The sequence below is a fragment of the Muscardinus avellanarius genome (genome assembly GCF_963383645.1).
Source record: "Muscardinus avellanarius genome assembly, chromosome: 17".
Lineage (NCBI taxonomy): Eukaryota > Metazoa > Chordata > Mammalia > Rodentia > Gliridae > Muscardinus > Muscardinus avellanarius.
This window is the reverse complement of record NC_137803.1, coordinates 17,679,706-17,690,858: the sequence shown is the minus strand read 5'-3', so window position 1 is coordinate 17,690,858 and position 11,153 is coordinate 17,679,706. Positions and strand designations below refer to the sequence as shown.

The window sequence follows — 11,153 nt, the reverse complement described above, 5'->3', positions numbered from 1 at the left end:
GGGGAGGGTCCCCGGCGGCGGAGGGCGGGGAGAGCGCGGGGCGGGCGAGCGGTCCCGGGATCGCCGAGCCGCCTGGAGCGGGGCGGGCGGGCGGGAGGGAAGCAGGGCCGCCCAGCCGCCGCCGCCGCGCGGGGAGAGGCGCCGGGGCAGCCGCCCGCACGGCCCGCAGCCTTCCGGGAGCAGCGGCGCGGGCACCTTCACCTGCCGCGGGGTGCGCGCAGGCCGGGCTGCAGGACCCGGCGGCCGCGGAAGCCAGGGCAGCCCCGGCGGCAGCCAGCCGCCCCGGACCCCGCGCGGGGCGCCGGCCCCATGGCCACCGGGCTCGGGGAGCCGGTCTACGGACTTTCCGAGGACGAGGTGAGCGGCACCCCCTTCCCGCCCGGGGTCCCTGGGGAGTCCCCCCCGCGCGGATGGGGAGGGAGCGGGGCGCCCCGAGGGGCGCTGCAGGGCGCCCCGGGAGCGGGGTCCCGGGAGCGGCTGGGCTCCCCGGCCCCCGCCCGCCAGCCCGGGATCGCATTGTTTGTAAATAAAGCGGCGGCTCCCGCCCCTGCCGGCTGGGGGTGCGTGGAGGCCCGCGGGCCCCCTCCCCGCCGCGCCGGGCTCCGGGGCAGCTCTCCCGCGGGCGCCCCTGCAGCCCCGGGTCCCCGCGCGCGTCGCGTCTGGGGCTCGGCGGGGCGTCTGCGCGCCTGGGGCGCCGGGTCGTCCCTCCCTGGAACTTTCTTGCTAGTGATTATGTCAGCGGGCGCTCGGGAGCGTGTGCGAGCCGAGCCCAGGAGAGGGGGAGCCGGCGCCGCGTGGGGCGGCCCTCTGCCTCGCAGTCCGAAGCCGCCACTGCGCGTCCGAGTCTTTGTATGTTTTTGGAAGGGGGAGAGGTGGAGGTGGTCCCGGGAGGCGGCAGGTGCTGCTGGAAACTTGGAGGAAGCGTGCAGTGCGGCGATTCGCAGCCCCCTCGGGAGGATCCTGAGCCCGCCCCCTCCGGGTGGGTGGGGAAGAGCAGCGCTTCATTGATTTCTTTTATTAATGAACCAGTGAAGTGAGCCACGCCCCCGGCCGGCCGGGCTGCGGGGACCCCCGTTCGCACCCTGGCTGTCTGCTCGTCCCCCACTGCCCCCCGGGGAGCCGTCCTGCGGGCTCGCAGCCGAGCCCTCTCCCACCCAGCCAGGCTCGGCTGTCATTGGTGTGTCGCTCAGCCAAAAGGGGGGTGGGAGGCCCGTGGCGGGCGTGACTGGCGGGCGGCGGGCAGGTAGGAGGGGTTTGCCGTCTGGCGGGGCGCGCGCCCGGGTCTGGCTTCCCTTTGGAGAGGTGAATCTACGGCGCTCGTAGCATTACTCAGCAGGGAGGTATTTCCTATCCTGGTTGTGCGTTTCATGAAAAGTTGATGCCTGGAAATGCAGGCTGGTTCTCGATTTCTCTTTCTTTCCCTCCTTCCTTTCTTTCGCAGCCCCCCCCCCCTTTCCTCTGGCGATGGGGGGTGGGGTTTCAAGAGAGGCTATTATCTGAGCCGGGCTCGCGTTATGGCTCCGTTCTCAGCGGTCTTCTACCCCGGGGTGTGTGTGTGTGTGTGTGTGTGTGTGCAATGTCATAGGTATCTTGGGGGTGGGGAGGGTGTGTAAGGGCTGACTTTTTTTCTTCTTGATGGCGCTAAGCAAGGCTGAGCTGTTGGCCTGAGAAAGACCACAGTGAGACCATGTGTGGTTTGTGTTTTTGACTTTTGCCACGGGTTCCCCGTGTCTGATCATTTCTCTCGCATTGTGTGTGGAGTTACCTGGAGAGGGGTGAAGAGTAGCTTCGCTGTTTCCCCGGGGGATTGTCCTCCCTCCCGGCTCCTCTCCTTCCTCAGGAGCCCTCCCTCGCATCCTCCGGTCTCCATTTAATTGGGAAGCCGGAGAGGGCGGGCGGCCAGCTCCAGAGGTGCGGAGACACCGGCATTCCTGAACAAAGGGCTTCTTGGGTTGAGAGGGGTGTGTGTGTGTGTGTGTGTGTGTGTGTGTGTGTGTGTGTGTGTGTGTGTGTGTAGGGGGTGAAGACAGCTGCATTGAAGCTCGTAGTTTTTTTTTTTCTACCAAATTTGAATAACGTTATTTTTAAAGACTCCCTGGGGACAAAAGTGTGTCCAGAATGTTGCCAGAATGTTGCGGGGGGGGGCAGGCAAGCGGATCAATGAATCACATTCTTGTCCCCGTCGTTGACGCTTTGTTTTCAGGGGTATCAGCGTCAGAATCTACCTAGAGCGAATCTTGCCGCTTCTGTCTGGATAAGTCAATACTGATCCTGACGGGTGTGGAATGTAAAGAAAGCTTAGAGACAGGACCCGAGCTTGGGGTCCCTGGAGGGGACCGGCTCCCTCCTGCCCCGGTGGGAAGGGGGCTGGGGGTTATAACAATAGGTGTGGAAGACACCTTTTATTATGAATTTATTGCCATGTTGCTGGTACTGTTTAATTTCACACACATTATATTACACCAGGCAAGTCTCATCTGTCTCCTGTTTTTTTTTTTTTTTTTTTTTTTTTTCCTGCTTTCTCCAACCAGTAAAGGAACCAGCCAGGGCTATTATGATGATTTTACATTTCTGTGGCATTTGCTTTTTTTTTATGGCAGCTTTCACGCTGTCAGGTTGCCCTCCGGAGGATCAGGGAATGCCTTCATAGAATATTAACTACACGTTGTCGCGTGTGCGCGGCTTGTTTTGTGGCCCTGAATTAGTCTAAGTCAGAAAACAGATGAAAGGTTTTAACAGGCTCTGAAAGCAGAGCGGCTAATGAAGCCAAGGGGTGGCTTTCCCAGGTGTGTCACCACCGTGGGTGGGGCGTTTCGGGTCCGGCCTGTGTGCTGCAGAGCATCACGCGTGAGCATATTTGGATTGCTATGGAGAAGAGTCCACTTGCAAAGCCTCTTAGCAAAACAGGCACCCATGCCTAGGGGATTTCTTCTAAGTAAATCTGTACTTGTGTTTGAGGCGGATGGGAAGCATTAGCTGTTTGGAATGCACTTAGTTATGTTCCATCTTCTAAAGCCTGTAGAGCTCTCTGTATGGGTGATGGTGAAGCAGGGTGTTAACCTCAGACACAGGAGGATACCACGGTGCGTGGGGGTGCACTCTTCCTTGGACCGTCAGTCTAGGTTTGTCTTATTTGTAGAATGGAAAGGACTAAGACTTGGTCTTTGCTTATATGAATATATGTGCAGTTTTTTTTTTTTTTGTGTGTGTGTGTGTGTGTGTGTGTGTGTGTGTGGTACTGGGATGGAACCCAGGAGCATTCTACCTCCGAGCTACACCCTCCAGCCCTATTTTTTATTCTTTATTTTGAAACAGGGTCTCACTGAGTTCCAAAGGGCCTCACTAAGTAGTAGCCAAGGCTGCCCTCGAACCTCAATCCTCCTGTTTCAGCCTTCCAAATGCTGGGATTACAAGCGTGCAACACTACGCCCGGCTCAATATATGTGCAGTGTAATTGTTACTTTTTTGGCTGAGGTTTCTATTGTGAGTTATAATTCACATTAACTCATTTAAATCAGGTTAGCCAAATTAGAAATCACCAGCAGATGAACTTTGGTATTGGAGGAATTAGCCATTGAACAAAAGTTCTTATTCATAGCTGAGGATTAGATTTGGTTTGGAAATCAGAACAGTTTGGACTAGTTTCTGCATCTGGCTTGGGTCTGTAGTGGTTTTTTTTTTTCCCGTATTTATTTATTTTTGGCCATCTGTAGCACATTTTGGTGTAGTTTACTCATGAATGATACAGTTAACCTTATAAAATATTTGATTATGTTGCAGAAAGGTATCTTTTATTGAAAGAAATTTTTAAAAACTGGGTAAAAAATGAAATTTTTGAATGGCCGGCTTTCTTTTAATTTTAGATATGGCATTTAACGTGTGTGTGTGTGTGTGTGTGTGTGTGTGTGTGTGTGTGTGTCTGTCTGTCTGTCTAGGATGAAGCCAGTGGCATTACCCTTTTCTTATTCCATACAAATAAGGACAGGCAGTTGGCTGTTGTAAACACCTTCTCTGCATCAAGCAACACGCTCAGCCATTTGCATGCACCTTTCTTATTTAATCTTCTTAGAAACTCTGAAGTATGCTGTGATTTGCAGATTAGGAATGAAGGCTCTCAGGGGCCTGGGTGCGCCGCGGACGGTGCACAGTGAGGAACGCATGGGGCCAGGCCTGTTGATTTCTGACCCGTAGGATTTAACCTGCTGAATGATCTTGCCTCCCTTCCCGGCATCATGAAAGGTCTCCATGGCTAGATTCTTCATGGCAATATAAACCAGAAGTATGGCACAGGTTGCAGACTGATGCTGTTAGGCTAAGGTTGACCAGAAGTCCCGCTTGGAGTGATTTCCCTAGTGGGTTAAAGCTGGGGAATTTCCAAGCAAATGATGAGAACTTTTGCTTCACCTGGGCCACGTTCTCACCTGGCAGTATGAATGGCTTTGCATTATGGCCCTTGAGATGTGGCGTTGGGTATAGTTGCTACAGTCTCCACTGCGCCTTATTGTCTTTGGGGTCTTTATTGATTTGGAAGCGTTATGAACTTTCTAACTCTTAAGGTTAGAGTTTGGCATAGATGCCATATTCCTTTCATGTGAAGATGCTGACAATTTCTAGATGCACCCTTATTTTATGTACCACTAAGAGAGAAAAAAGAGCCGGGCGTGGTGGCGCACGTTTGTGATCCCAGCATTCGGGAGGCTGAGACAGGAGGATTGTGCAGGTTGAAAGCCAGCTTCAGCTACTTAGCGAGATCCTTTGCAACTCAGTGAGACCCTGTTTCAAAATAAAGAATAAAAAATAGGGCTGGGGGTGGAGCTTGGAGGTAGAATGCCCCTGGGTTCTGCTCCTGGGTTCTGCCCCTGGGGTCCATCCCTGGTACCATAAAAATAAATAAATAAGAGAGAAAAAACACTATTGTCAAATTATGATATGCTGTGCTGTCAATTTTATGAAACATCTTTATTTCAGAGTTCTTAAGATACAAAAACAAGGATGTCTTGTTTATTTTTTTAATAACTTTATTTATTTGGCAGTACCTGGGATTGAACCTGGGGGTTCCCTGCCATCGAGCAATGTCCCACATGCCTTTTTTATTATGAGACAGTATCTTGCTAAGTTGCTGAGGCTGGCCTGGGACTTGTAATCCTTCTGGCTCAGCCTCCTCCTGAGTAGCTGGGATTGCAAGCATGTGCCAAGGCACCTGGCCGCAGGAATGTTTTGGATTTGATGAATTATAGTAATTAGAAACCTGGGATAACACCAAGCCACCAGTTTCAATAACTCCAAGTGCTGACACTTTTTTGGGGACACTGGACTTGAACCTAGGGCCTTATGCATGCAAAGCTTGTGTTCTACGATTAAGATACACCCCAACCATGACCTACTCCTTTTAAATCAGATTTCTGCCTTTCTGCATCTGAGAAAAAGACTAGAGGGAAATGCTTTTGTGTGGGCCTTAGCAGAGAAGAGAGCAGCAGCCTAGCTGATAGGCCACCTGCACAGCCATTGGCAAGTGATTAAGAACAGTTGTTAATTTAAGAAATGTTAGCCGGGCATGGCGGCACACGCTTGTAACCCAGTACTTGGGAGGCTGAGACAGGAGGATCGCAGGTTTGCGGCCAGCCTCAGCTACTTAGTGAGGCCCTCTGCAACTTAGTGAGACCCTGTTTCAAAATAAAGAATAAAAAGTAGGGCTGGGGAGGTAGAATGTCCCTGGGTTCCATCCCCAGTCCTGCAAAAGAAACAAAACACCAAAAAACAAAACCAGAAATGGGGTCCATGCGGCATGTTTTCAAGAGATGATTTGACAGAGGTGTGCCATCTCTGAGCTGTGCAAAATGGTCAGGACAGAATTGCTTTAGGAAATTACTGTGCAGATATCCTTTGTATCTAAGTGATGCTGACAGGCTGTTTTCTAATGGGAGATAAGGCTTGCCCGGTCCTGCCGGCTCCAAGGGCCTCTGTCGGGCTCCCCGGCTCCACCAAGCTCAGCATACCAGGACAGGGGCTTCTGCCTTTACAGCGTGTGCTCATGTCTGCAAAAGAGGCTCCCAAAAGGGCCTCAGTTGTAGGGTGACATTTAAAAGCAGTTATTTGTTTATTTCTGAGGTGCTCTGAGGTGCTGGGAATGAAACCCAGCACCTCGCGCATGCCAGGTAAGCACTCTACCACTGAACTATATCCCCTAATTCAAAGCAGTTTTTTACATTGGTGAACATAAAGCATGGTTTTAAATTCTACTCTGATTAAATCTTAATTTTCATCAAGGGCGTGGTGTCTCTAAAATTTATAGGCCATGACGCTTTTATTGATATTATATTCAGTTTTATTAAGGCAGACTGTTTGGATTGTTTCATGATTGAAAAGCAGTTTCCTTAACTGAAGGAATAACAAAGGGGTGAAGACAGTGGTGGAATGGGGATCCTCCTGTGATTGCACCTGGCCACGAGAACGGTCATTACGTAGGACCCGGTCCCTCTCTAATGCAGTGGGAGGCCATCACCAGGAAACTTGCGAGGGGAAGTTAGTTTTGATATATTTGGAGCCTCCATATATTTGATACAGCTGGGCGTGGTGACGCACACTTGTAATCCCAGCACTTGGGAAGTTGAGACTGGAGGATCGCAGGTTCGAGGCCAGCCTCAGCTACTTAGTGAGGCTCTCAGCAACTTAGTGAGACCCTGTTTCAAAATAAAAAATACATATAGGGCTAGGGGTGTAGCTTGGAAGTAGAATGCCCCTGGGTTCAACACCAGTACCACAAAAAGAAAAAAGAGAAGAATGAATAACCTCAAGGAAGAATTCCCCAAAGTCACTGAATTTTTTTTGTTTTTATTCTCCCTCCCTTTCTTTTTTCTTTCTTCTTTTCTTCTTCGCTGAGGAGTAAATCCAGGGGTGTTCTACCTCCCAGGTACATCCCCAGACCACCACCACCACCATCATTATCATCATCATCATCATTATTGTTTATTATTTATTATTATTATTATTATTATTATTATTATTATTTGTATTATTTGTTTTTGTTGTTGTTATTTGTTTCTAAACAGAGTCTCGCTAAGTTGTGAATTTCTTTGCATAGCTGAGGCCGGCTCCAGCCTGCGATCCTCCTGTCTCAGCCTCCCAAGCGCTGGGATTACAAGCATGCACTAGCATGCCTGGCTGATTCTTTAGGTAAAATGTGTTGGATGTGAATTCCATGTCAGTAGAACCACTTATTAAAATATTAGGAATGAAGTTAGATGTCTTGTTGCAGTAGCACACCTGTCATCCTGCTGACTCGCTTCTGCATTCATTCTGAGTTGAAGGAACTTTATGTTCATGGCTGACTCGGTTACCTTTTTACCTTGTGTGCTATTTAAAACTGCATCATAAAACTATAGCTACGTGCGATAGAATGAAAACATATTACAGTTTCCGTTTTGAGTTAAGAGGTTCTTACACAGCCGGGCATGGTGGCACACGCCTGTAATCCTAGTACTTGGGAGGCTGAGACAGGAGGATCCAAGATTCATGGCCGGCCTCAGAAACTTACTAAGCTCTCTGCAACTTCATGAGACCCTGTTTCAAAATAAGAAATAAAAGTAGTGCTGGGGGCGGCACCTGGGGTGCCCCTGGGTTCAATCCCCAGTACCACACAAACACAAAAATGTTCTTAGTAAGGAGATTTTGACCCTGGAATTTTGAGTCCTGCATATGTAACAGCAGAAAAACAAACGAAAACATGAGTTTTCAAACTCATCACTTTTTGATGTTGCAGGTGTTTGAATAACTCAATTTGTCTTATTGACATTTACTTTTTTTAAATTAAGAGATGGAGTCTTACCTACTTTGCCGAGGCTGGCCTTGAACTCCTGGCAAGCGATCCTCCTGCCTCAGCTTCCCAAGTAGCTGGGACTACAGGCGTGTGCCACACTTGCCTGGCTTTGAAATATCTGTCAGCTGTTAGCCAGGCACGGTGCCACATGCCTGGTAATCCCAGTATCTGGGAGGCTGAGACAGGAGGATCACAGGTTGGAGGCTAGCCTCAGTAACTTGGCAAGACTGTTTCAAAATAAAAAATAGAAGAGGGGTATGGCTCAGTGGTAGCACATTTGACTGAAAAATGAAAAATAGAGCTAGGGGTATAGCTCAGAGGAAGAAAATCTTTGGGTTCAATTCCCAGGGCCAGCCAGCCAGCTCCTCCCCCACACCTGTTAGTTGTTAATAAAGCAAACTACACATTGTTCTTTTGATAGTTCATGTTAAGGAATATTAAAATAATGTACAAATTACTACAAAGACAGTAAGTATCCCAGTGTTAGGTGAGGAGTGGAAGGGAAGTGTAACAGAACGTTACTTTCTGTTTTTACATTGTTTCTCTTCCAGGTCACAGTATAAACAATGTATTTCATTTTCTGACTGTAGGTGGCAACGTTTGTCCTGTTTACTGTGCAATGTTACTGTTGGCTCGATTGTTTCCTGTTGAGGGATTATGAAAAGAAAAGCATAATTTAGAAATGAGAATGGAGACTCTAGATTTAGAAAACAGTGTTTTGCTATAAACATTGAATAAAAATGAACTCAGTTATTGAATAAAAATGCCCACGGTGAGTTTTCTCGTCGTGAGCAGTATCCGCAGCCATTGGTTTTCCAGGTGTTTAAGGCGCCCCTGCCCAATGGCACGTCCAACCTCAGGAGGAGAGGCGGCATTTGGATGCGAAGGAGTGCCAGCGCGGCCACGCACAGCGGCCCTTTCTACCACAGTCCTTTCTTTTTAGGCACAGGTGACTCCTGAGTTGTTGTGGTTCTGCAGTGTGGACCTTCCTGTGACATTCTCTCCTTGACTTTGAGAAGGAGCTATGATCACTGCTTCTGATGTTTGATTCCCGGAGAGATCCTAGATTCCTGATGCAGGACTCCCTCGTGTGCCAGCAAAGAGCTTGGTGGGTGGGAGGCCCTGGGTTAATTCTTTCTTGAACATCCAGAATCTCGTGAGAGGTAAAGTGGTCCTGAGAAGAGCCGTGTTCCCTAAATGTATCTGAGGTGACTGGTTTAAATTTGACTCTTGCTTGACTCTTTGCCCCTGACTCCAGAGTCCTGTATTGATTCAAAACTCACCAAGTTGAATGTCAGGGCTCGCGGATTCTCTCGCTGTCATCAAATTCCATGTTTGGCAGACAGGCACATGTGGAGAGATTATATGTATATATATTCATTATATATATAATTTAGATATAGATAGTGTGGGGGTACTGAGTGTATTGAACCCAGAAGCATTCTACCACCGAGGTATACGTCCAGCCCTATTTTTTTTTTTAATTATTTTTATTTTGAAACAGGGTCTCACTAGGTTGACGAGAGCCTCACTACTAGCTGGGGCTGTCAAACTTGTGACTCTCCTGTCTCTGCCTCCCAAGTACTGGGATTACAGGTGTGCGCTGCCATGGCCAGCTTTGTATTCTTTTCTACTTCCTCTCCACCAAGAGAAAAGGGCCATTAAAAGGTGAATTTTCTTTTAGTGGAGCTGGAACTTGGAACTTGGGAGGGCCTTTAGGGACAGTGGTTCCACGAAGAGGACAGACAAACTGCAGGCACCAGCCTGTCGCTGGCTTGGGTGATGTCTGTCGTGTGTGTGTGTGTGTGTGTGTGTGTGTGTGTGTGTGTCTTTGCTTTGAGACAGTGTCTTGCTAAGTTACTCAGGCTGGCCTCAAACTTTCAATCCTCCTGCCTTAGCCCCCGGAGTAGCTGGGGTTACAGGAATGTGAGGCTGCTGTGCTTTTCAAGCATGGTGTGGAGCTAGACTTCCTCTTGGTGGAATATTGAGGCCGTAGTAGCAGAGAAAGCCACTACTGGAAACCGTGGCCAACACGACCAAGTACGGACCTACCTGATGGCCACTACCAAGTGGCCAACCTGATGGTAGTCACATTGAGTTGTTTCAATTGCACATCTGTTATGAATGAGTATTTTAAGATGCAAAGGTAGTCATATATGCACAACATACATGATATATGTAACACAAGCACGTGTAACACACATGACACATGCAATGTATATGACGTAGGTGCAACATATGACATCTAATGTATGCATGACGTGTAACACACACGACACATGTAACATGAAATAGGTGCAACATATATATGACATTTAATGTATATCTGACATATAGGTAACACACATGTATATAGTAGTGCACACACACACACACACACACACACACACACACACATATAGTGTTTTCTTTTTGGTACTGGAGATTGAAAGATTGAACCCAGGGGCATTCTACCTCTAAGCTACCTGCCCAGCTCCATTTGATTTTGCAGCAGGGCCTTGCTGAATTGCTGGGGTTAACCTCCAACCCATGACCCCAGCCTCTCCCCAGCACTGGGGTGACAGGCACATGCACCGCGCCTGGCTTACACAGTCTTGAAGCTGATGTCCACGATTTCGTTTTATATTTCTGTTTGGGCTAGTGAGTGTTATACACCACCAACGAGAGCAGCCTTGTGAGGATGGACTTTAGATCCCAGGTTGGAAGTGATGAGCATTCTTTCTATTATACTTTCCCTCTTTGAATAATGATGTTTTTATATTAGATGGATTAATTTTATTGACATGTGTCAGTTTTTTTTCCCCTTAAAAGTACTACAAGTCACTTTGGTCTGCTTTTTAAAAAAGTTTTATTTATTTATTTATTTATTTATTTTTGTGGGTCTGGGGATGGAACCCAGGGGCATTCGACCTCTGAGCTACACCCCCTGTCCTGTTTTTATTCTTTATTTTGAAACAGGGTCTCACTAAGTTGCAGAGGGCCTCACTAAGTAGCTAGGGCTGTCTGCAAACTGTGATCCTCCTGTTTCAGCCTCCTGAATGCTAGGATTACAAGCGTGCGCCACCACGCCTGGCTGGCTTGCTTATTTATTTTTTATTTATTTATTTGTTGTGGTACTGGGGATGAAACCTAGTGGCTTTCTACCTCCAGGCTACACTCCCAGACCTATTTTCTATTTTATTTGGAAACAGGGTCTCACTAAGTGCCTGAAAGCCTCACTAAGTAGCTGAGGCTGGCTTCGAACCTGTGTGATCCTCCTGCATGCACCACCATGCCCGGCTGTTTTTTTTTTTTTTTTTTTTAATGAAAATGAAAGCAAGCCTAATCTATTTAGAGG

The 11,153-nt window shown here is 48.5% G+C and overlaps 1 protein-coding gene across 3 annotated transcripts in view; it reads left to right on the top strand.

The window, feature by feature from the left end:
- Nucleotides 1-309: 309 nt before the first annotated feature.
- The window catches only part of NEDD4L (NEDD4 like E3 ubiquitin protein ligase), a gene marked incomplete at both ends in the record, with an annotated part of 377,821 nt that continues 366,977 nt past the window's right edge, over nt 310-11,153 (top strand). For all 3 annotated transcript variants that reach the window (XM_080714805.1, XM_080714804.1, XM_080714803.1), the window contains one exon: nt 310-357. In XM_080714805.1, the coding sequence (XP_080570931.1) occupies nt 310-357 (48 nt within the window). The remainder of the gene's footprint in view (nt 358-11,153) is intronic.